Source organism: Berghia stephanieae, chromosome 5 (assembly GCF_034508935.2).
Source record: "Berghia stephanieae isolate SIO BIC M18660-M18661 chromosome 5, UCSD_Bste_1.3, whole genome shotgun sequence".
NCBI classification, from domain to species: Eukaryota; Metazoa; Mollusca; class Gastropoda; order Nudibranchia; family Aeolidiidae; genus Berghia; species Berghia stephanieae.
The window spans coordinates 64,338,000-64,365,499 of record NC_088364.1 but is presented as its reverse complement, the minus strand read 5'-3'; the positions used below and the strand labels follow the sequence as shown (position 1 = coordinate 64,365,499).

General features: G+C 34.6%; 1 protein-coding gene across 5 annotated transcripts in view; it reads left to right on the top strand.

Annotated features, from left to right (window-relative positions):
* Positions 1–27,500, top strand: part of LOC144973393 (uncharacterized) — a 98,089-nt gene that overhangs the window by 38,839 nt on the left and 31,750 nt on the right. For 4 of the 5 annotated variants that reach the window (XM_078915761.1, XM_078915759.1, XM_078915762.1 and 1 more), the window contains exons 4-10: positions 88–294; positions 4,312–4,347; positions 10,769–10,924; positions 12,545–12,590; positions 13,219–13,307; positions 20,502–20,624; positions 20,787–20,861. In XM_078915761.1, the coding sequence (XP_078771887.1) occupies positions 88–294; positions 4,312–4,347; positions 10,769–10,924; positions 12,545–12,590; positions 13,219–13,307; positions 20,502–20,624; positions 20,787–20,861 (732 nt within the window). The remainder of the gene's footprint in view (positions 1–87; positions 295–4,311; positions 4,348–10,768; positions 10,925–12,544; positions 12,591–13,218; positions 13,308–20,501; positions 20,625–20,786; positions 20,862–27,500) is intronic. The other variant, XM_078915763.1, reaches the window with a different exon arrangement.

The following is a 27,500-nucleotide window of genomic DNA, read 5'->3' as shown; positions in this document are numbered from 1 at the left end:
TTTTCTTTGAATGACGAAAGTGTGACTTAACAGGTTTTGTCAGCCATCTCCTCATATCATATCCATTACCTATTCTTGGCTTTACAGAAAGACCTAGAAGACAAATACAAGAAATTGGATACCAAAGTCGGTTCTCTGCCTACCTTTGACGATGTTGACCAGTATTTAAATCAGTTTGTCACGTGGCCTGGGCTTGAAGATGCTCTGAAAGGCATCAGACTGGATTTTGAGAACATGCAACCCGTTAGCGAAGAACGAGTGGTGATTGAATTAGGCACCCAAACTGACACACCCGTGAGTATTATACTTTATCTACTCAGAGTTTGCTTATAATGAGATATATTTTCAGCTGAGTGTAAATTGATTAGTTGTGTGCAAAGTAAATAATTGTATGAAAAGTAGAATTTGTTAATGATATTTGTAAACAAACAGGCTGTCACGCACTGTGTTTCCCCGTGCTTTCACTATCTCTTTTTCCCTCCATTATTAACTTTTCACCTGCAGCACTTTGTTTTGTATAAACATGATTTTAAAGAGACATGTAAGAATTTGTTGTTGCTTTTTGTTTTCACATTAGGCGGTTATTTGATAAGGATTTAACATAAATCGCATCATAGTTAGGGTTGTTTAGGTCAAGGGTCTTTGAATAAATACCCTATGAAAAAAGAATGGTTCAAATAAAGATATACATGAATGATATGATTAAAACTATGACAGCATTAAAATTATAAAATATAAAATATATAAGAATATAAAACATAACTTTATATTAAGTGCCATGTTAATATAAATGTTCTGAACAAGTGTGTATGAAATGTGTCAGACAAAGCAAGAAAAAAAAACACATACAAAACACATCCCATAAAATCAGTCCACCCCGACGTAGCACGTCTGACCGGTAATCAGAGGGTAAGGGTGAACTAATTTTCTGGGATGATTTTTTTTCTTGTGTTTTTCTTTCTTGCTTTGTCTGGCACCTTTCATACACAGTTGTTCAGATCTTTTCCTGCACCGGTGCATGCTCCGTAGTTTCTTAATTTGATATTTTCAGCTATAAATACTGAGTTTTATTCTTGTTATCTTTTTATGGATGCTCATCAAATAGCAGATCATTCAATTAGTAATTTCAAGTTTCAAGTCTGGTTAATCTAAATACTCGTCGTTTCTACAGATATCTCGAAAAGAAATAGATTCTCATAATAAACATCAGAAAATGCGGACACCAGATCCAACCGAGAGGCCCAAAACGTTGGAAAATAATCTTAACACGACTCAAAGAAGGCAATCGCCCAAATTGAGTGACATGCAAAAAAGATACTCTCCTGAAAGCACCGCTGAAGGTGTTGGTGTCGAGAGTCCGGCTGGTGAACGTGTTGGTGTTGGGAGTCCGGCTGGTGAAAGTGTTGGTGTTGAGAGTCTGGCGGACGACCAGAAAAACAAGTCCCACCACGATAGTTTCACAGATATTTTTGGTGACGTGAGTCATAACATTTAATTGTTGTAGAAAGTCAGCAAAGCCTACCTAGCCGGAGAAGAGATCGCATTACAAGAATTATGGAGAGAACGCTTTTGCACCATCAGTATGATTAACAAAATAGATAATGGCCTATAAATAGTATCTAAATCAATAGTACTTATATTTTTATTTCATTATCTTTGACAACTCGAGGAGAATTTATTTTTTAGTTACGAATTAGGACAATACAATAGAAGATTTATTTTTTCAACAACACAGACCAACAATAGGTTTAACATTTGCTTTTTAAACAAACATGATAGACTTTATATAAAGTAGTTTAGATTGTATATTAGACATTAACAATGATGCGCACAGTTGTGTCCATATTTTTTTTGGTCAAACTTTGCAAACCTTTTATTTTGTTATGTTTAGATTATGCATAACATTTATTGTTTCTTCCATGATTATCATATTATATAATCCATCTTTTAGCTTTTCCTTTTCCCTAGCATAATAAAAAACCCCATATTATTCCATGATATACTTTATACAAGTCAAAGCGATACGAAGCTGCTAGAAGCTGTGGACTGTACCAAAAAAAAAAAATAATGAACAAAATGAATAATCCAACAGCTTCGGAAAAAGAACAATTTATACCACATACCGAACGTTTCCGGCTCAAAACCCTTCTTCAACCGACAACTAAAAAATAAAGAATTTTTTTTAAAGGTCAATATTCCTATGCTTATGTTTATTGTGATAAAACTAAACTGGCAAAGTGACGACAAACATTGCATGTCCTTCATTCCTGAGGTTAAAAAAACGTTTTAAAAACCAAAAGAAAACCAATAGAAATATTGCTGCACACTTTAAAATCTATACAGACGGCAGAAAAATAAAAATATTTGGTACAGTTACGGCTAGTAATACAATCTTGAAATCGTTGCCCTTGTCAGCCTACATGTTAGATGTGTGTATGTGCGGCTATGTGGTCTTGTTGTATCATACTCACTTTCGGATCGGAAGGTCCTGGGTTCGAGTCTCGCTCGGCGCATAGTTGAGTCCTTGGAAAAGGCCTATACTCACATTCTCTCACTATACTCAGGTGTAAAATGAATACATGGCCGTTAACAGCGTTGTCTCTGTCTAAGCCTGAAACGTATGTTGTTTGGTATTTTGTTCTTTGTAAGAAGCTGTTATTTTCATTATTGTTCATAACGATAATATACTTACAATAATAATATGTTAGCTTTACAACTTTCCACCCAATCCATCATAGATGTGTAGTAGAATGCCTTTGTTATAACTGCAGTCTTTTATCTCACTATCTCTATATTGCCTTATTCTAACGAAAAAAAAAGAGCCCCCCAAAAGAAAACAAAACAAAAACACGTATTTAAAATTTTGGCCAGAATATTTGTCCTTCAAATATCGATCGATTAAAATGACCTTCATCTTGTCAAATACTCTCAAACCTGGGACTATAGGAAGACTTCGCGGAGTGTGACACTCGCTTTCGGATCGGAGGTCCTGGATTCGAGCCTATAATTGAGTCCTTGGAAAAGGCTCTTTACTCACAGTCTTTCAACATACTCAGTTGTAAAATGATTACCTGGCCGTTAACAGCGTTGTCTTTGTCCAAAAAATTATGATATCGCCTAATAAACGTCATGTCCCGTGTTGCATGTTAAATATTGCTTTTGACCAGGGACCCTTTGTAAAGCGCTTTGAGCACATTTAGTGGCTATTGCACTATATAATAGTTCAATTAAAAAAAAGAGTCTCAGGTTTGAGAGTATTTGACAAAATGAGGGTTATTTTAATCGATCAATATTTGAAGAACGAGTTTTCTAGCTGAAATTTTAAATGTTTTTTTTTCCTTCGAAATATGCTGGCATAGTCAACTCGTAGTTCGATACAAGCAAGCTTCTCAATACTCCAGATGTTGCTTCATGTATTATAGAAAATAGAAAAATTGTAAAAACGAAAAAACCCAAAAACAAAAAAACAAAAAAACCCAAAAAAAAAAAAAAAAAAAAAAAAAAAAAAAAAAAAAACAAAAACCCCCCCCCCAAAAAAAACAAAACAAAAAAACCCCAAAAAACAAAACAAAACAAAACAAACTTACTCAATGGGATTTTACACTGTTTCCAGCTGCATGGATCGTACCACAAATTTAAGAAAAAAAGAAATGGGCGGAAAAGTGCCAGAAGACAATAGAGAATAAGTGTCTGCTTCACTCACTTTTCACAAATTTAAGGAAATGCTCTGTTAACCCCAGTAATTCGTTGGTGGCGTTAGTTCATTCCTGCTATTTTGTTATGATTTTACAAGAACATGCTCCTAGATGAATCGGTTTATGAAATAATTTGATTAATAGAAATATTTTCTTTGTATTAAAGCGCAAATCAAAGTTATTTTTTTCACCATGATCTAGGCGCTTTGATATATTTATTACCCTAGGCTGGAGGGTGTCAAGTGCAATCTTTTGGGCATCTTTACAATATTTTCGGGTTAAAAACAAGGTTAAACGAGAATTCAGAACATTTTAATTCCATACAAATATGTATGCAACATTCAAGGAACCTACTTTGACATTCTCTTCAATAATGAAGTTTTCAATAATAAAGCAAACTTTCTTATAATATAATTTATGTTCTCAGCACTCAAATACGATATATATTATTATGTTATTTTATACTATTACCCCTTTTATATATGTTGTTTGCCTGTCTCCACAGCCCATAATATAAATGCTACAACACAGCTTTCTATCTCTGACTTTTGCAATCGTATAATAAATTATAACCAAATCATGTTTTGATTCTCTTTTGCTCAATGAATGTCAACAGGATATGAACCGCCGCCGTTCGAAGCACGTCAAGTTTGTAGGTTTCCTGCACCACCTTGTTATATATCTCAACCAATTTTGTTTTTGCTTTAAAGCTGTTTTCGTTTATTTTGATTTAGATGTTGATATTTTTTACATCATTCATATTTATTAATTATTCAATTATTTTTCTATAAAAAAATATTTCGCCATTTTAAAATTGTGACCCGCCCCCCGTCTCAAAACTGTTTTAAGTCGGATTGAACTGAACCAATGTGTGCTCTTTACAGGTCTGATAACCCAAATTGTTATGGTCTCATATTTTGTGATGGAAATACTTTCAAACCGACGTAAAATATTGTCCATAACAACGTTTTAAAAACAGGCCCATAATTGCTTTCGGTTATCAGATCTGACTATATGTGCACGTCGAACTGGTCCCTAAAAAGTGGAATTAGAATTGAAATGATAACGAGATACGAGCTATGAATTATTTAGAATTGGAAAAAGAAAATTCTATCCCATGAATATCAGTTTTCATTATTGTCGGGGCCCTATAGCTCAGTTGGTAGAGCACTAGCTTCACACGCAATGGGACCGAGATCGATCCCGGGTAGAATCGAGATTTTTATTTTTTGCGGAACCCCCTGTCCACCCAGCAGTAATTGGGTAGCTGGATCTGTTATATCGGGGGGAAAGAACTTTGAGATAGACTTGCGCCCTATCCAAAAGGTAGCAAGCAATTGCTATCGTCTATTTCAGCCTATAGAAACCAGGATAAACTCCGGAACCATAAGCCTAATGGCTCTGAATGACTTTTTTTTTATATCTGTGAGTATAAATACAATTTCCAAAGCGTAGTTCACCCTAACATACTACCGTCTTGAGACGAAGGGTCACAAATGAGGGTGATTCGATGTTTAATTGATTTCAGTCGACGTGTGCATACATGCAGGTCTGACATCCAAACGCAATTATGGGTCAAGTTTACCATTGTTGTAATGGACAATATTTTACGTCATTTTTTTGGAGATTTCCATTACAACAATGAGCCTATAATTAATTGGGTTCTCAGACCTTAAAATAAGTGCACGTTGATTTCATTTGTTTTTTTTTTAATTTTCGTTTTTTTTTTATTTGCCTTTAAAGTTTAAAACAAATGTTTGATTATCATTTGCTAATAATCCCATCCACATGCCAGCACAAGCACTCGAATGACCCCTAATGAAATCATTGCAAAATTCTATATCCGTTTGTTTTGTGAGTCGGGTAATATTGGGGATGTTAAGGAGATTTTTGTTTGTTTTTTTAATTTGCCACGTTTTGCCTCTGCTTCAGAACGCAATATAATAAATTATAATCTCCAGCGGCAATAACATTGAATATAGAGTGTGTAATTGATTTGGTGGAAGTGAAACATCAATTGTGTTTGAATGTACCTTAAAAAAATCTTTGATTTGTAGTATTATCATCTAAATAAATAGATTAATTATGTATATTTAAAAGTTGATCAAAGTTTTTGAAAGTAAAAATCAAACCAAAATTAATACAAAAACATTTTTAAAAAACAAACAAAAAAAATAACAAAAAAAAACCCCAGCAAAAACAATATAAAAAACAAACAAAACAAACAAAACAAACAATCCCCCCCCCCCTAAAAAAACTCAAATCTCAAAAACAAAACAACAGAAAACAAAACAAAAAGTCGAAACAGAACAACATAATGGTAATTTGATCTGACATATCTGTTATGTGTCATGAAGTTTGCATATAATTGTTTTGTTGCACGGTATTCATTTGTGGAAAGATTTGGCATGGTAGAAGTATAGGGCGGAGATGGGGATGGGGGGGGGGGGGGTTAAGGTTAGTCAGATGACTAAATTAACGTGAACACAATTACTTTTGCTAGCGGGCTTTTAGTTGCCAAATTTAAGTTTCCTTCTGTGTCATTTTGTTCTCCAAGTTCTTTGAACCCGCATGAGCATGTTTACTATTGTTGTTTAGTTTATTTTTTTAATGTTAGATGTTTAGATTTTTGTTAGATGTTAGATAAAAGCATACTGGAAGAGTTGGAAGTCATGCCAGAGCTATTAAATGTAATCAAAGAAGAAAAAACTCTTGTTTTTTTTCCCGGTCATATATGCCGAAACCCATGCACGCTGATGAAAGATGTGATATAGGGGAAACTGGCCTAGTTATATAAAAAAATATCCTAGAATGGACAAAGATGAATGGAAGAGAGTTATATGATACCTTCAACAGACGAAGGGAATGGGCGGACTTTTGTCATCACAGAGTGCGGGCAGTTAACGTCAATGAGGACGACGCTGGATAGTGAGTGAATGAGTGAGTGAGTGAGATTTTATCCTGGTACAACTTCCAAAAAATAAATAAACTCACTCAACAATACACCGACTATAGATAGAACGAAGATGACGTCACTAAGGTCTTTGTTATTGCTTTTTGCCATCCGCGTTTATGAGTAATTCTCACTAAACCGTATTAACCAGACTATAGACGTTTAAGGTTTCACATAGTTTTGTGTGTTGGTCCATTATACTTCCGGATGGCAATGTTTTGAGCTTCTTAGCCAAGCGCATTCTGTCTAGAATCCGTAGTTTACCCGGGGTTACTTTTACCCCATGCCCATTTAATTTATTATATTTTTCTGAGACAAATTATTGGCGTAGTATCAAAGCTATTGTTTTTAGTTTTTACATGTTAATGGTAGTTGAAATGAAACTATCTATGTACATGCTCATTTTTAATACATTAAAAAAAATCTTTTAGAAAAATATCAAAAATCTCTAGGATTGAGTGAGTTAAACAATAATTAATTAATGAATTATTAGAATATAATTAGAATATTTATGAATATTCGTTACGTTATGATTAAAGCAGCGAATACAATACTTTTAGTGGGTGGCAAAACAAATTGATTGACAGATCAGCTGGATTAGTGATTTGGTGATTATGGGACAGCGCGGCTCAGCGCTACGATCTTTGCTTCCTACCCGAAAGGTACCGAGTTCGAATACCCACTAAGTTGTGCGGCCTTGAGCAAGTCACCTCGCCCTAGCTCAGTTTGTTGACGCCTGGGTTATTCCAGTCTTCCCTTGGAATAGATCCTAGAGGCAAATTTCCCCTATGGGATGAATAAAGGGAATTTTGTATTCTTATACTCTTTTTATATTTATCATGAATAACTGAAATAAGGAATGCATAGCCATTGTTTATAGAATTATAACATTATAAATAATGAATTCATTACATTGAATGGAATAGCAACAAGAAAGCAATAATTTATTCATTTTATCTAAATTATGATAGATTGAGAGAAGAAGAAGGAAAACCAACATGGATATTATTTTCAAAAGTATGGTGACGATGGTAGTCCCGATAGCTCAGTTGGTAGAGCACTATCTTCACAATCAAAGGGAACGAGATCGATCCTGGGTGCAGTCGAGATTTTTTCCGGACCCCCCCCCCCTACACACACACCCATGTCCAGTAGTAATTGGGTAGCTGAGCCTGTTAGATCTGGCGGAAAGTACGTTGCAATAGACTAGCGTCCTATCCAAAAGGTAACAAGCAATTGCCATCGTTCGTTTCACGCTATAGAAACCTGGATAAACTCCACGGGCCTAATGGCTCTGAATGACTTATTTTTTCTTGATGATAACTTATAAAGAGATGACAGTTTCCACAGTTCATTTTTCCTTATCTTTTTGACTCTCAGTATTCACTTACGTTACATTTGACTTATTTCATTCTCCCTCAGTGATGCCCATGCTTGTCCCATCTTTTTGATCATTGATTAATAATTTGTTTAAATGGGAATGGTACTTTTATACCTAATATTCTCCTAATTAATCAGCGAACTAAAAAGAAACGATTACATATTTTTTTTGGGTGTGATTTGACAGCAACTGAATCTAATAGCCAACATTTAATTTGCTGCTTCGAAAATAAACGAATAACAGCTTAATAATATTCATGCTTTTTCAACAGAAATTTAAATAAGAATGAACTACTCGTACTTATCTACACATTAATTCTGCAATGTCCATTTATAAATGCCCATGTTATAGCGTAATATTTGAATCTATTGAAAAAAAATATGATTAGAAACTTAATTAGGATCCATTGAATCAAGAGCGACTTAAATATTTGGATTGGTGATATTCATCCCCATTTGAAAATGGGTTAGCTCTACACCGACGTCTACTTATTTGCAGGTCTGATAACCCAATTTATTATGGGCCCATTGTTGTAATGATAATCTAAAAAAAAGGCGCAAAATATTGTCCTTTACAACTATGTTAAACTAAGTTAAACTAGGCCCATAAGTGGGTTCGGATGTCAGACTACGGACGTGCACATGCAGGTCTAACATACGAACGCAAAAGCTACGTCCGAACCCACTTATGGGCCGAGATAGTTTAACATTGTTGAAATCGGTCAATATTGTGCGTCATGTTTTGTTTGTTTGAGATTTCCATTGCAAAATTTGAGCCCATAATAAAATGGGTTATCAGACCTGCAATTCAGTAAACGTTGCTTTACATCAATGATAACAGTGACTTTATTGAAAATTGCACAAACAAACGTTTTTAGTAAATGAACGAATAGCATTGAAATATGAATGACGTCATCGGTGAAGGAGAGCACAATTCGTATAACACGATAAGATTATTTAGTTTCTCCCCCCCTCCCCCCTCCCTCCCCTGGTAAAATATTTGTATTAAGACCTTACCTTACCGCATCAAGCTTGAACCCCCCCATCCACCCCATTTCAGTAAGTTACTTTTATCAAGGCTTTATTGCATCAAGTTTAACCCCCCCCCCCCCACCCCACCTCACCTCAACCCCCTCTTCATATGTTTTTTTGGTGTTATTTATTATTACGAGTTGATAAAACATTCCATACAATTTAAAGCGTTTAAAAAATTATAATTCTTCTAATGCTTAGTTTAACTGACTTTTATTCTTATTCAATATTTCATACATAACAATTTGTTACAAACTAATTTTGGACTGTGATATATTATGATATAATATTTTATGAATTATTTTTTTTCATAAATCAAGACAATGTGTAAGAATATACATACTGAATTTTAATTCGACTTTTGTTTATCAACGTTTATTCTTCTTCTTCCTCTACTTTAAAAAAAAGAAGTTTTTAAGGTCTGTTGATTATTATGAAGGTTGAAATCCTGTCTTTAAAATAACTGACATTATATTGGTTTCAAAACTTTTACCAGTATGTACAGCTGTATCATAATGTGGTCTTGTTAATTACAATGTTATAGTTGGTCAACATAATATATGGTATGGATGGTGATGATGATGATGATGATGATGATGATGATGATGATGATGATGATGATGATTATGATGGAGATAATGATAATGATGATGATGATGATGATGATGATGATGATGATGATGATGATGATGATGATGATGATATTGATGATGATGATGATGATGATGATGATGATGATGATGATGATGATGATGATGATGATTGTGATATTGATAATGATGATGGTGATGACGACGACGACCTCGACGACAATGATGATGATGATGATGATGATGATGATGATGATGATGATGATGATGATGATGATGATGATGATGATGATGATGATGATGATGATGATATTAATATTTCCACTTTCGAAAAATACATTTTCTAGCTGTTCAAAGTTAATCAAGAGATAGCGAGACTTAGTTTTTGCAATGAACATATCATTGAATCTAATCTTAGTACTACATTTTGAGATCAGTCTTTCATCTTACAACGTATTTCCTCACTAGAATCTATTTTTACATAAAAGATATATGCAGACCTGCCAACTTGAAAATATAAAAACATTCGTAATTTTTGGGAGATACAATTTGTAGTCGCTTTAGTCAACTTTAAAAATCAACACTTTACCCTCATAAGGATTAATTAAATAAACACTTCGAAAACCTTAAGATTATGAACATTCATTTTCAATAGGTTTTAATGACGGGCGAAGTGGCCGAATGGTTAAGGCATTCATTGCATTGTAACTCGGAAGGTCCCAGGTTCGAGCCCCGCTTCAGGCATTCCGTTTTTTTTTTTCATTTGGGCAAGATTATTCATCCCCGATTTGCTCACTTTGGACAACATGGGTGATTCCTGTTGACATCAGACATCTTGTTTGATGTGTTATCTATATTCCTTCATGGAATGCCTAGGCGACGGGACATAATAGTGTCGTTACGAATGGAAGTAACTTTAAAAAAATGACTTAGAGATCCTCAGGAACTTCTGAAATTGGAGCCAAAATTTTGTCATTCTACGAATTTTTCGTAATAGTTGGCAAGTCTGTATATGACCTTCACAATGATGACGTCATTGATAATAAAAACAAACCCAGCAGTACAAAGTAATATTCTTCGAAAGTTCAAAGTTTTCTGTTCCACTTTTTCTTCCAAAGGAACCAAAGAGTCGTCCCCCATCTGCACGACCCGCCTCCAGAGCTTCTTCTGTCCACAGTAGCGGTCCGAGTAATGAACTGTTAGACATTCTTGAACGACTTGGCAAGCTGGCATCTGCTCATGAAGCACTGACAAAGAGAGTGGCTGAACTAGAGGTTTGTAAATGAATGATGATGATAATGATGATGATGATGATGATGATGAGGATGATGATGATGATGATGATGATGATGATGATGACGATGATGATGATGATTAAGACCAGATAGCCGCACAATGGAACAATCGGATAAAGGAAATATAATTTGAGACCAACAAGAGGTGTTTACTATAAGCAGATGTTGACTTTAAGAGTGTTGACTATCGTGAATGGATTCAACTGTAATAGGACAGAGAAATCATGACATCACACCTTCATCTCTTCCGGTTCAAAACTCCTTGGAAGTGTGTAACCAGTCTTTCTGGGAGACTAGCAATGAATAGGTTACATATATTGAATCATAAGGTGGTATAGCTATTTTAGTAGCAGAATGCATAGGCAGATTAAGAATACGGGACGGACGTAAAAGAGTGAAGATGGATTATCTTTATTGACAATCAGAATGTATTTAGGCTAGAAAATAAGATGCCATCACTCTGAAACTAGAATATTATTCGCACAAGGTACTCCGGAGTACTCCGGTATTATTGGAGTATTATTGGATATTTGGAGTAAATATTATTCGTAATCCGTTACTCCGGAGGACTGGTTTCACGCCTTCCATGAGATTGGAACCAATTATGAAGTGAGACTTTAGTTCGTTGTTAGAGGTTGGTAACTACCTCTATCCGGCTGTGTGGTCGGGTGATATGACTGACACTCAGTTTATGGACTGATGGTTTGAGTCCTGAGATTTGCGGGGAAGGTTGGGGTGGGGATGGGGGAGGGGGGGGCGCAAAGTCAAATCCGCGGACAAGACTCTTTACTCATTTTCTCTCCATATACTCAGGTGCAAAATAAGTACCTAAAAGGTAACAGCGCTGTCTCAGTTAAAAAAATAAATAAACGTAAGAGCACCTTATAGGCGTCATGTCTCGTCTTACACGTTCTGTGTTGCTGTCGATTTAGGCTCTCTTGTAAAGTGTTTTGAGAGTGTTAAGTACATTAGATATTGCACTATAAAAAGTTCATGATCAAAAAAGAAAATTACAAGCTACAATATTATGTGGCTATGTGGTCTTGTGGTATAATATTCTCCATAGGACGGGAAGTTACAGTGTTCGATTCCCGCTCTACGGCTCTTGCTCACATTCTCTCACCATACTCAGATGTAAAATGAGTACCTAACCGTTAACAGCGTTGTCACTGCCGGAAAAAATTGTAATATCGCCTTACAGGCTTCATGTCTCGCCTTACATGCTAAGTGTTCCTGTTGGTTAAGGGACCCCCTGTAAACGATTTGAGCACGTTTAGTAGATATTGCGCTATATAAAAGCTCATTATTTTATATCCTTTCTTGATGTTTGTTCAATTTTTCCTTTTTTTCTATATCTGGTCCATCTCAACAGCATGTTTAGTGAATAATGCGCTATATAAATGCTCAATTTTAAAGAATTGGTTGGTACAAGTCCCCTTGTCTGTGAGGCGAGTGGTTTATCAACTGTGCATCATTCCTTATATCAAAAAGATTTTGCACGATATAAAGAAATCAAAGGGTTTTTAAGGTTTTGAATCGTATTTCTTTATCAGGTTTTTTTTCCTCAAAAATTTCATTGTTTTCTCCCCTCCTCAACAGGACTTAATGAAAACAAAAGCCGACAAAACTGATCTCGAAGGACTAGGTAAGTGGTTAAAATAATGTCTGTGTAAATCAGAACAAAGGTGTGGAGCGGGCACTTACATTATGAATAACGGTACATACTTTCAATTATGATGGTCATTCTACTGCATCGTTATATCCTACTGTTGCAGATATTATTTGTAATGACAAGAAATATAGTGCAAGTATGGAGAAAAACCGGATGAAAACGAAGAATAAGATATCGCGGTTTTAAAGAGCTAAATCAAGGATTCAATTGATACGACACTTAACGCCTGACTGATATATATATATATATATATATATATATATATATATAATATATATATATATATAATATATATATTATATATATATAAGAGAGAGAGAGAGAGAGAGAGAGAGAGAGAGAGAGAGATGTCTGTATGGTGTATTTACTCTGTGCATATCTTGTCAATATCATGTTATGTTACAGCACATGTAACTAAATTATGGCAAATTGCTATACTACTACTACTACTACTACTACTACTACTACTACTACTACTACTACTACTACTACTACTACTACTACTACTACTACTACTACTACTACTACTACTACTACTACTACTACTACTAATAATAATAATAATTATTATTATTATTATTATTATTATTATTATTAATAGGAGGAGGCGCCGAAGTGCCCGAGGACCTTCTAGCTACACTTAACACCTTGCAAGAAGAACTAAGAGCTCTCCAAGAGGGGCAGATGAAGGTAAGGACGTATTTTGGCTTTATGCTGCCTTTACAATTTCTGGGATGCCAAAAACTTGTAATTTACTATAGTAAAAAATACCCACACTCTTTATCTATAATTTTAATGATATCAAACAATAGACAGAACGAAGTTGACGTCACTCAGGACTTTGTTATTGTTTTTTGCCATCCAAATTTATGAATAATTCTCACTAAACTATATTAACCATACTATAAACGTTCAAAGTTACACATAGTTTTGTGTGTTGGTCCGTTATATTTCCGGATGGCAATGTTGTGAGTTTCTTAGCCAGCGCACAGCATCTATATTTCTTGAATTCAAATAGACCTATGGAATATTGTTATCTCACTTTCCTCTTTCTTTAGCATTTTATTTATTAATTTTTTTGTTGTTGTTTTGATAAAGCCAGTTACTAATACTTTTCTAATGATCTATGAATTTTTAAGTGTGCATTTGAAAAGCCAATTTTAATTCTTTCTTTATTGTTAGTTTTTAAGAGTTATAAAATAATACTGGTTATAATACAAATGTTGGTGCTTGTGCGGCTATGTGGTCTTGTGGTACTCGCTGTCGGATCGGAATGTCCTGGGTTTGAGCCTCGTCGACGCATAGTAGAGTTTTTGGAATAGGCTCTTTTCTCACATTCTCTCACCCCATACGCAGGTGTAGAAAGAGTACCTGGTCATTAACAGCGTTGTCTTTGTCTGAAAAAAAATGTAATATTATCGCCTAACAGGCGTCATGTCACGTCCTACATGTTAAGTGTTGCTGTTGGCTAGGGACCCCATGTTAAGCGCTTTGAGTACATTTATTGGATATTGCCCTGTATAAATGCTTACGTTTTTTTTTCTTTTTTGAAGCTCGAAGAAATAAATAACACTAGACGGTCTAGTCATTGAACGGAAGCTTCGATTTAAGTGACCAAGACAGATGATAGGGAGGTTTCGGGGTCCCCCTTTAGCAACAAAACACGAGGAATGAAACACAACGAATTCATTGTGTCATTTTTTTGTGCTGATGAAGTAGAAACCTGAAACCGCCATATCATCTGTTTTCTTCAATTAAATTGAGGCTTCAATTTTTATAAAGATATTGTAATTTTTTGAGTTAGGAAAAGAACTATATTCGTTGGTAAAATCATGTGAATGCTCCGCGAGGAACAAAACGATTTAGTCAGCGTATATATATATATATATATATATATATATATATATATATATATATATATATATATATATATATATATATGCAGGTCTGACGTCCGAATTCACTTATGGGTCTTGTTTAATTAACATTGTTGTAATGGACAATATTTTGCGTCACTTTTTGAGATTTCCATTAAAGCAATGAGCCCATAAGGAATTGGGTTATTAGACCTGCAAATAAGTTAAAATCGGATTTAGTAAATAGTTGTTGAAGTGTTTCAGTTTTACTACCATTCTAATTAATACAAAAATAAATGACGAACAGTTTTCATCAAACTCACATTTTTTTTATTAAGATAAAATCATTTTTTTTTTTCATCCTATTTCGCCTTTTTTGTGTATGAAATATCAACATTTAGAAATATAACTAGAAATTTTATGAGGATGATTTATAGTTTGTTTCCAGAAATTGGTAAAAGTCAATGTGCACTTATTTGCAGGTCTGGTAAACCAGTTCCTTATGGGCTCATTGTAATGGATATCTCCAAAAAACAAAAAACAAAAACAAAACAAAACAAAAAAAAAACAAGAAAAAAGAACAATAAAAAACAATAAACAAGCCAAAAAACCCCGCATAATATTGTCCATTACAACAATGTTAAACTAGCCCCATAAGCGGTTACGGATGTCAGACCTGCATATATTATTATGTACACATCGGTAAAAGTTTATGAGTTTTAAAAAATCCCGATTTTTAATCATAACTGTAATCTTAAGACAATGTATCAGATAAAGCTTTACTTTCGTCGTCATACAGCATCGCAATCTCGTAATTATTACTGACTATTACAAATTTTGATTGAAAAAGAATTTTGAATCTTTGATTTTAAAAAAGACAAATTCATCATTTAAATTATCGTTATTTTGTCCTTATTACCTTGTGAGGGAATTAAAAAAAAATTGTCGAATTATTTTTTGAAAAAGAATATTATTTTGAGAACTATTGTATTTTCAGAATTTCTTTCTTACTCTATTACTTTCGTTTTTACTAATACTTGGTTTGTCATAAATGTTATGCAATTTCCATTATTTCCCCAATTTTATTAACCGTTTAGCTATAATATTTCAATTCTTTACAATTAATGCTGCACCAAAGGACCTCACTTCATTGACCTCAAAGAACTCTGAGCCAACTGTTGGATTCAGTAACAAACCATCTCCCCTCCCTCCCATAAACTCTGCCCCTTCGTCGTCCATGTCCAATGATAAACCCCGCTCTCCCTCATTGACCAATCAAATGGCTGGAATCGAAGACAGAAATGTCTCGCCATTTTGTATTTCGCCGGAAGATTTGGTTTCCATGCCAACCGTAGAGCCTTCACCTCCTCCCCCCTCATCTTCACAAGAATCTTCTCCCCAGTTATCACCATGGCAACCTTCAAAACAAACAAATATGATGCCTTTGCCATCTCAAAGTGGAGACATGAGATCAATATCGCCATTAGCTAATTTAGATCTGGTTTCGCAATCAATACCCGCTTCATTGATGTCTCATAATGGTCAAGATTTGGTACATTTTATTTTATTTGCAATATTATCTCCGTGACAATATTATAAATGTCTGTAAATATATTCACATACCCTTGCTTCACTCCTACCCCCCAATATATATGTATATATATATATATATATATATATATATATATATATATATATATATATATATATATATTATGTTTATAGACAGCATGGTTATAGTTATACTTATCCTTTACGTTGAACTTCATCTTAAATTTTAAGACATACAGTAATTAAACAAGATGCTCTCTCTCTCTCTCTCTCTCTCTCTCTCTCTCTCTCTCTCTCTCTCTCTCTCTCTCTCTCTCTCTCTCTTGAAGAAGAAGAAGAAGATACATAATTTTATAAAGAGTAAAACAATATACTAAATACATCTACAGTTATAAGGTTTAATACATAAAATTATATTTTTTTTTAACGTATAATGCACCTATATTATATTATGTATAGATGTAGCAAGAATAGGCTTATGAAATAAAAATGTGTTCCCTTGTATATATATTTTTTTTCTTCTCTGTTGTAAAAGACCAAAATTTATTATTCTTTCACCATTTAATGCATTACTATTAGCAATAATTCTTTTTCAAGATGTCTCAACAACACATCCCTGGAATTAGGCCATAAAGGTCATATTAATTTATTTATTGGTTTTATTTATTTAATTTGATATATTACATTCGAATTTGAAATTCAATCAAGTAGAAAAAAACACAAACAAAAACAAAATAAAACAAAACCAATTTGCGTACTGTCTGTGCTCCGTACCCAAAAGGTAACGAGTTTGAATATCCACTGTGCTGTGTGGCCTCATGCAAGTCACGTCGTACTCGCACTGTTTGCGGCGCTGCACTGCGGCTGGTGCCTGGGCTATTCCAGTCCTCCCTTGGAATAGACTGTAAAGACATATTTCCCCTATAGGATGAATAAAGGGAATTTTATTTTAGTTTATTTATAACATGACATATGAATATAAATGCTAGTAGATATGTATCTAGTAAGCAGGCATCGTAATGGAAGATCATAACAAAACTTTATCATTTAACTGTTTTTCCCATTCTGTTGTCGCACATTTGTTACCAACAGTCTCCAAACGTTATTAAATCAGGATGGACTAGGTCGTGGAAATTGAATTGAATTCATTTACACAAACTAGGGAATAATTTGCTACAAGATTGTTTCACTTTTTGATGCCAGACCTGAAATCAGGACGCAAAACGGGTATCAACATAGATAATGTATTTTTTTCACCAAAAATGTTTTTTTTTCTCCTATTAAACCACCAAATATAGGTAATTTATTTTTAGAAAAGACACAAACGGCCTAAAGATCTAATGGGTTCTTAAAACCTTTAAAATGCTCTGTGTAACCTTAATGCATAAATACAAATTATCAAAATTATATAAACAACATTCAGTGTTGATTGATAATAAGATTGAGAATTAAATATCTAATACACAAATAAGTGTCATAGTCAATATTCGTAATATAATTATCTCTATTTACATGCATTTGACATGTCCTACTTTATCATTTGACATGTTCAACTTTATACATTCGAGAATTTCAAATAATTGATAGATACAAAATACAATGCCTAATATCCAATGTCTGGTTATATTATTCATCTCTAGAAATCAAATATTACGCTGGTGAGTTCTTTATCAATGACATTCTTAAAAATATTCTATTCGTTACGGTAGAGGATAAATGTAATATCCTATCTTTAAAAAACAACAACTGGAAAATCATTATTTGCTTCCCATTTTCATTCTAAATTCAATTTTCGAGTTCCCATTCATCCTGACGTGATACCGTTTTGAGACGGTGGGTAACTTTGATTCAGAATCCTAGAATTGAACTGAAGTATTACATTTATGGGTGGTTTTAAAGACAAGTGTGGTGTCCCGGTGTCTCAGGTGGTAGAGCACTCGCTTCACACGCAATGATGGGGGCTGAGATTGATCTTATCCACCCAGAGGCAGCAGTGATTGGGTAGCTGGGTCTAATAGATATGACAGAAAGTACTTTGCGACAAACCAGTGCCCTATCCAAAGGGTAGCAAGCAATTGTTATTGTACTTTTCACGCTATGGAAACTGGTTTCTATAGCGTGAAACAGTCGATAGCAATTAATTACTCTTTGCTACTCTAGGGCACTAATCTAGTGCATAGTACTTTCCACCAGAAATAACAGATCCAGCTACCCAACCACTGTTGGCTAGACAAGGGAGTCCTACAAAAATCTAGGGAAAATGTAATTTGTAAAATGAAAAGTAACCCACTTGTCATTCTGACCTACCATGTAAATGTCCAATGTACGTACCCCTACCTCCTGTCAATGTAAATGTTGCTGTTCGAAGCTCGAAGAGATAAATAACAATGTGAAATTGAATGTAAACGGTTTTTTTATTCATCTTAACAACGCCACTACCACAGTTTCTCATTCGTCCGTAGTGTTTCATTCATCCTGTTTTGTTGATAAAGGGGAAACCCGAAGCGTCCATATTATCTGTTTTCGTATATTAAATTGAAGCTTACAATCAATTTCACATTGTTCTCTACCTCCTGTCAGAAATCAAGTAAGACTGTGAATATCTGTTGTTTCTCATAATATTAATTTCTATCTTCAAATCACAACCTAATAATGTATCTGTTTTAAACGGCCCTTTCAATCCATGCATGCTGTCAATCACATTCCAATCAGAGAACGTATGTAAGTCATCTGGTTGGTACAATCAAGACAGCGCTATATTTACATTATTCCAATGAAGATGACCTATGACCTTTGGCCAGGGCACACACAGCCTTGCCTTTGACTTATTTTGAGAAATTATTTTAATTTGATGTCACAATCTGAATAATTCTAACTACTTACAACCTTTGACTTATTTTGAGAAATTATTTTAATTTGATGTCACAATCTGAATAATTCTAAATACTTACAGCCTTTGACTTATTTTCAGAAATTATTTTAATTTTACGTCAAACTCTAAGCTCTTAAACAACAATGTGCTTGTAACTTTGTCTCACATTATCACAAGTTCTTTCCATCACGACACCATCACGTTTCCTTTAGCATTGCTATTGTTATGCGAATATGTCCTCTTTAAAAACAAGTCAATTAAAGTACAATGTGCTTTTAACTTTGTCTCACATTATCACAAGTTCTTTCCATAATTTCACCATCACATTTCTTTTAGCGTTGCTATTGTTATGCGATTATGTCCTCTTTAAAAACAAGTCAATTCCAGTGCAATGTTTTTAGATAGCTCTGGTTTATGTTTTCTGGACTATGCATAAAGTCAACCCACTTAAAGTCAACTTCTGCTTAAAGTGAACATCTCCTGTTAATCCCAAATTTTTTGTTCTTTGTCTAAGTGTGGTCCATTAATAATGGATAAGGACAACCTTGCTTTACTCTCTCCTTACCAGCCATTTCCAGGATTTTTCCCAAAACTTCACACCCAACTAACACAAATATCTATATATTTTTTTTATCACTCAAACACAATAGCAGTAAAGTTCTTGCCATACATACATAATTTCTTTAGCAAAACATGCTCTACAACACATTGTTCACTTTCTTTAAATGTTATAAAATCTAAAAGAAATTTGAATAAGAAAAATGTTGGTTGTGTTGTAACGAATGTGACGATTTTCCTATAGTTGGTAAGGAGAGGGTTAAAGTCAACCAATCGGTCTGGTAGTGGGGTGTTGCTTTATCAGGATTCCACTGTAAATGTGTTATATTTTTGACAGGAGTACAGAACAAAAAATAATACAAGATCTGATAAAGACTGAGAGATTCGGAATCTAGTGGGGACGTAAAATAGAATCTAACTTCCAATTTCCATCATGCCATATTATCTATTATTATAGCCATACTCTTTTTTAAAAAATATGTTCTTAAATATTTGGTCAGAAAACTCATCCTACTAATATCGATCGATTAAAATGACCCTCATCGTGACAAAAGCTCTCAAACTTGGGATTATGGAAGTCCCAGGCTTGAGAGTTTATGCCAAGATGATAGTCATTTTAATCGATCCTTTTTTAAAGGATGAGTTTTCTGGCCAAAATTTTAAATACATGTTTTCTTTTTGTTTTTATTTAGAGTACGGCAATATATTGGCAAACATTGTGATAATTTTACACTCCGGTGTGTCTATTAAGCAGCCATTTAACTTCTCTCAAATTACTGATGAGTTGAAAGCTCTTTTTAGCTCCATTAAAATCAAATACTACAATAGAATCAAATATTTTACTCCTCTTGATTTGATGTCTTGGTAATGCGTTGTTTGCCATTTGCTATAGGATTATGGAGAATAAAGAAAAGACAAAATAACTAACAGATGTTGATTCATTGATCATTATAATTTTAATTACATTTTGCACATGGAACTATTTTGTGTAAAGAACACGGTTATTGATTGTACACTTCTTTGTATTTTTGTCCAATTTGCCAACAGGACGGGGCTGCTATAAAGAGACTACAGGATGCCTTACAGAAGCTACAGAGGGATTTAGAAAATCTGAGAGGTGCTATGGACAATTTGGCCAGTGAAAATTCTGAGCGCATTAAAGAAATCAAGGTAGGTGTTCAACTTTCTGCATTGGAAATAGTAAAGGCAAACAAGAGGTTTCGGGTAGGGGAGGTGGGAGAGTTTGGGTGGGTTGGGGTTTGGGGAATGGCATAGTAAAAGTCCCTTTCAGAATTTCAAGTATTTTTTGCTTTTATTTTTATTGATATTCAGGACTTGAACGAATGCTGTAGCAATTTGGAGAAGAACAAGGCAGACAAACAGTATGTGGACATGGAGGTGGATGTGGTAAGTCTATCTTTACTTAAAATATAAATAAAAATTGCCTTACTCATCCCAGAGATGCAAGAGATGTTTGATGCAAGCGAGCGTTCACAGCGTTAAACGCGCACCCATGTGAAGAATAATCATCCATCGGGCTTGTACTCTTGAGCACGTTGCCGGTCAGCTGTCTCCACGAATCACGATCCTCTGCGGTGCACATGAAATCTGTATTGCTTTTTAAATCACATTTGGCCATTCTTAGGTTATTTAGATATATCATTCTTTGTCTTCCTCTATCTTACTTTCCTTCGAACATCCCAGATGTTACCAACTTTTCTATTCCGTCTCTTCTCCACACATGTCCTAGAAACAATAACTGCCTCTTTCTGATGGTATCGATCAACATTAATAGAATATAGGTATGAAGAATATAGGTATTAAAATTGTCCCATTTATCGGGAGCCTCTGTTGTGTAATGGTAAAACGTCTAACGTGTAATCAGAAGGTCTGAGGTTTGATTTCAGTCGAGGTAGACTGATTTTTATTTTGTATTTTTCTTTCTTGCTTTGTCTGTCACTTTTCCTACACACTTGTTCAGTTTTTCATCCCCAAAGGGATATTTGCCTTTAGTGTCTGTTCCAAGGGAAGACTGGAATAACCCAGGCGTCAACAGCAGTGTAACAAGCAAAGTGAGCTCGGACAAGGTGACTCGGTCAAGGCCACAAAGTCAATGAAACATTCGTAGAAATTCGATTTTTTGTGCTCCAGCTACAGAACTGCTTTCGCCTCTTTGACTCAATACATCTTGTTGAAAAGAAACTTTTAGTTACTTAGTACCTATATTTAGAACTTAGGAGAATTTTTGGATCATGGGGAAGGCAAAATATTTAATTCTAAAGGGACTTTTCTTTTCATCCTTGGAAATTACAAACTTTTAAAATTTCAAGTTGGCAGCAATGCACAAAGTGCAGTGGGTAGTCGAACATTACCTTTCGGGTACTAAGCAAAGACCACACTTCTGAACCACGTTGCCATCTTCTAATTGATACTGTGTTGGAACGAGTAATTATTTTTCAAATACAGCAGAATCCGCATAATGTCAATACCCTTAAAGTCAACTTCTGCTTAAAATCAACACATATTGTGCGGTCTAGTGGAATGCCACGTTACTTACCTCATTCACGGACGTTTGATGATAATATATATATATATATATATATATATATATATATATATATATATATATATATATATATATATATAATATGTATATATTTATATTTGTAGCAACTGACTTAGGTCGCCTCTTTGCAGACCTAAGTCATAATAAAACACCTTTGTTGACTTAGGTGGCCCAAAAATCGGATGATCTAACCTTTTCTCTCATGCTTTCTTAATAGCTAATGCTATCTGTGTTCCAAATTGTTAGAATGGAGTGTGCAAACAGTGTTGTTATGACAACAAGTCGATACGGCCCTAAATTTAGGATTTTAAGATATATTTGTGTACAAAAAATTGAAGAGTTAGGTCATCCAGTGCAATTTAATTATATAGGTACCCCAGATGTATATGTGTAATTTCTATCTAAATACGAGGATTGTTTTCATAAAAAAACACAGGGCATTCTTAAATCTTTGGTTACTTTCGATATATTCCAAAAGTCGCAACCAAAAATATGTGCAGGAGTTTGGAATGAGAAATCGTGCCTCATTATTTGTGCGATCTCGAAAGCTATACAATATCTATTTTTAGAACTGCGGTGGTCCCTAGAAAAAGGAGAGCTCACGCTACAAGAAGGGACAACTCACCGTTCGCGTGGCACATCCCGCACTTGCCTAGTGGTTTGTTAGTGCGTGTTAGCAACACGCTCGTTGGCTGGCCGCCGGTTTCGCCTGGCTAGGCAAGAGGAGGAGGGGCCTTGTAATATGAAAATAATAATTATAACAATAATAATAATAATAATAATAATAATAATAATAATAATAATAATAATAATAATAATAATAATAATAATAATAATAATAATAATGAGGATGATGATGATGATGATGATAATAATAAAATAATAATAATAATAATAATAATAATAATAATAATAATAATAATAATAATAATAATAATAATAATAATAATAATATGTGGTCCCGATATCTCGCTTCACAATCAAATGGAACGAGATCGATCCCGGGTGCAATAAAGATTTTTTCTGACTCCCCTGTCCACCCAGCAGTGATTGGGTAGCTGGGTCTGTCAGATCTGGTGGAACGTACTTTGCAATAGACTCTCTCTTTCACTTTTTATTTCATTATTTCTCAATCCCTTTCTTTCTTTCTCTATCACTCTATTTCTCTCCCTCTTTTTCTTTCATCCTTTCCCAAACTCTCTCTCTCTCTCCCTCTCTCTCTCTCTCTCTCTCTCTCTCTCTCTCTCTCTCTCTCTCTCTCTCTCTCTCTCTCTCTCTTTCTCTCTCCCCCCCCCCTCTCTCGCTCTCACTCACTATTTCTTTCATTTTTTCTCTCTGTCTTTCTTTCTTTCTCTATATCTCTTTCTCTCTCTCTCTCCCCCCCCTCTCTCTCTCTCTCTTTCTTTCTTTCATTCTTTCTCAATCTCTTTCTCTCTCTCACTCTTTCTTTCATTCTTTCTCTCTGTCTTTCTTTCTCTATCTCTCTATTTCTCTCTCTCCCTTTCTCTTTTTCTGTCATTCTTCCCCATCTCTTTCTTTCTTTATCTCTCTCCCTCTCTCATAGATTATTGGATGATTCGTCACAAAAAGTTTCACACACTCACTAGTCTAGTAGCCTCTACTCCCAGTCCTAGATTAGATCGATTCAACGGATCTCGAAACAAATCCAAAGTCTACACTGTTAACTTGTATTTCTTTTTGTAATGATAAAGAAGTAATTTACAAACCATTGTCATAAACTTTGCGCTTTGTGATATAAATTTTAGTACATTTCTGAATGAAGTTTCGCAGCAGTCAGATGTTTCAACTCTTCCAACCGCCTCTGGCCTCCTTAGCTTTTGATTCATAATTCATTTGCAGTTTTAAAAAATCACAATATTGGTTTTACATAGATACTGTATTATGAAGTATCATTCTTTTATTTTCAATTTATTTATTTATTTACAAAATATTATTATAAAAGACTAAAAGTACCATTCCTGATGCCGTCATCATCGTAATAGTAGTAGTAGTAGTATTAGTAGTAGTAGTGGTAGTAGTAGCAGTAGTAGTAGTAGTAGTAGTAGTAGTAGTAGTAGTAGTAGTAGTAGTAGTAATAGTAGTAGTAGTAGTAATGGTAGTTGTGGTAGTATTAGTAGCAGTAGTAGCTGTAGTGTTAATAGTAGTAGTAGTAGTAGTAGTAGTAGTAGTAGTAGTAGTAGTAGTAGTAGTAGTAGTAACTAATAGTAGTAGAATTATAGAAGTCATAGTAGTAGTAGTGTAGCGTAGTTGCACACATTTGTAATGGCTTATGATCGTATAGTGGCTTTTTGATAGATGGTAATGATATTCCTTCGCATTGTGTTGTAGATGTTAATAATGACGAAAGAGTTCAAGGGCCAATGATGATAATTGAATGTACAACATCAAGACATTCAAATAAAAGTCCAGATTCCAAGTTTCATTTCTTACAGTTTATTGTGATAAATTCCAAATCCAAATCAAATAGCATGGTCAGGTTCAATCAGTTTCATAAATTCCAAATCCGTAAAATCAATCCAAATGTAAAGTCATTTTGCCTAAGTAACCATTTTAAACATACGTGGAATATTTCTTAGTCCGTAAAATAAAAGATTCTTAGTAAGATGTTAGAACTTGCAGCATATTAGGAAAGTAGAGCTCTCCGTGAAGTGGAGTGCAGAATAATCTAGAATAGAATCAAAAGGTAGAATGATCCCCGTTTGATCAGAAACACTGTTTTATATCCTATTGTAAACTGTCCCACAATTCCTTTAACCAATGGTCAGTTTTTACGCCTAAATAATCAAAGGTCGTACGCCGAAATAATCTGTACGCCTAAATAACAAATGCGGTTGACGTCTACGCCCAAGTAATATCGTACGCCCAATTAATAATACTGTACGCCTAAATAATTAATACCAACTATAATTTAATGCTTTTATCCCCAAATACCAAGTAAAACCGATCAAAGAAAGTAATTTTCTAGTACTCAATGTATTGACCAGATATACAGGCATCGAGAACTCATTACACCCACTTGCTGTACGCTAACTCTCTTACAGTAGTAGTAGTAGTAGTAGTAGTAGTAGTAGTAGTAGTAGTAGTAGTAGTAGTAGTATAAATGTAATAGTGGTAGTAAGTATAGTAGTAGTAGTAGTATAGTAGTAGTAGTAGTAGTAGTAGTAGTAGTAGTAGTAGTAATAGTAGTAGTAGTAGTAGTAGTAGTAGTAGTAGTAGTAGTAGTAGTAGTAGTAGTAGTAGTAGTATTAGTAGTAGAAGTAGTAGAAGTAGTAGGGGGAGGAGGAGGAGGAGGAGTGATAGTAGTTGTAGTCGTCACGTAGTAGTAGTAGTAGTAGTAGTAGTAGTAGTAGTAGTAGTAGTAGTAGTGGAGCAGGAGGAGGAGGAGGAGTAGATGTAGGAAAAGAAGTAGTAGTAGGATTGTGTTGCTATTCTTATAATTGATAGTATCCGTTTTAAGCTTAAAGGTTCGTTTGATTATCGGAGTTACATGAAGAACGAAGACAAAAAACACATTGTTAGGGAATGCAAGCATAATTAATAATATTGCATTGTTTTGTGAGCCGTCAAACAAGGTTACAAATCGTTGTAAAAAAAAAAAGTCGTTCCGTTGTCAGAAATCGAAAGAGCTTATTTAAATGGTATTCCCCCAGAATAGTCCTGATTATAATGTTTAATCATAAGACTGTATCAACTACACAGTCAGTCAAACAATACTGCCAGCACATTACCGTCAACCGACACATGACGTCACGTGACCGCGTCTCAGCCGTGAATCAACCCCATTGGCTCTACAGAAAAGCTCTCCGAGACCTCCCCTTGTCAAAGGTAAGTTATTTTCATACGTTCATAATGTTATCTTATGCACCTTGTCTTTGTAAAAACAAATTGATGAAAGGTAACGAAACTTCTTAGGTTTAGACAGAAGAGTAAAACTTTAGACTATCTAGAGAACTTTCTAGAACGCTACTTCTAAGTACGAGGGCCGTTCAGAAAGTAATGTGAATATCGTTATAGCTTCAAACATTAATTTTGTGCCTACTTCAAACTTGCACCAAAGTATCGTACACTATTTGTCTAATTATCGATGTATTGTTTTGATAATTGATGCATTTTTTGCCAACTGTGTGCTACAGAATGTATACCTACACATTGAAAAAAGTTCCGTCAAGCTTTCTCGCTTATTGTTGGAATTGAAACTCTATCATGGTCACAGTAAAGGTGACCAGGATGGCTGCTTCCAAGTATTGGAGTGTGGCTTAGATTCAGGGGAATGTATGCATGCCTCATCCCCAGATATCAAATGATTGAGGAAACTATTGCCATCATATCTCGTTGTGATAAACTCTAACTCTGTAGTAAGCCAAAAATCAATTTGTCCATGTTCTTTCATAAGGTCTCAGAGGCAATGGATCTGGATTCACATTACTTCACTTTTGTTTTTAATTTGCACCCACCCTTTTTTAGGATGCCTCTTTTTAATCATTATTATTATTTTTTTTTTCCATTTTGGGTTAAAATAATGGTAGCGTCAATACGATTCAATAGTCTGATGTCACGCCGCCTGGCAACGGCGGCTATCTTGGTTCTAAACAAAGAAAATCTGTACTTTTTATTTTTCATGCCGGTTAGAACTTTTCATATGTCTTGTGATCAGAATGTGTAAAAGTCAAAACATGATCAAATGTATGTGTTTTTTTTCTTCTGGATACGCTTTATACTCGCCGGAGAAATATTTCATACCGGCGTCCGCCATTGTTCCAATGGTTTAGAGCCAGTGTTACTAAGTTACCATGCGTCATTAGGAAGGAAGTGACGTTATGACTGGTGAAGACTATTGCTAAGGACCATGTCAGTTCAACTACGCAATTGTACTTTTAACTGCCAAGGAGTAACGTTAATATAAAGATAATAAAATAAAATTCCCTTTATTCATTCCCTAGGGGAAATTTGTCTCTAGGGTCTATTCCAAGTCTCTCTTTCTCTCCCTCCCTCCCCCCTCTCTCTCTCTCTCTCTCTCTCTCTCTCTCTCTCTCTCTCTTTAACCATGGACTAGACAACAACAGCAGTAGAGAACACTTCTAAAGTACATTGTGGCCTAAATAATTTTGTTTTTGAGAAAGTTGTGATTGTTTACACTGTGCTTGGGATGCATGGCTAATGATTTAGGATCATAAACAAGATAGAACCATGGACTAGATAACCATAGCAGAATGACATTTTATAAAAATGCATTGCGACCTAATAAATATTGTTTTTGAGAAATTATTGATTGTTTATACTGTGTTGTTCCATAAACAAGTTAGAATCAAGGATTGGATAACTGCAGCAGAGGGACATTTTCTAAAGTGCATTATGACCTCAATAATTTTGTTTTTGAGAAAGTGTTGATTGTTTATACTTCGTCTGGACTGTATGGTTAATAGACTTTATATTGGCACTCACAAAGTGCTCCTACGGTC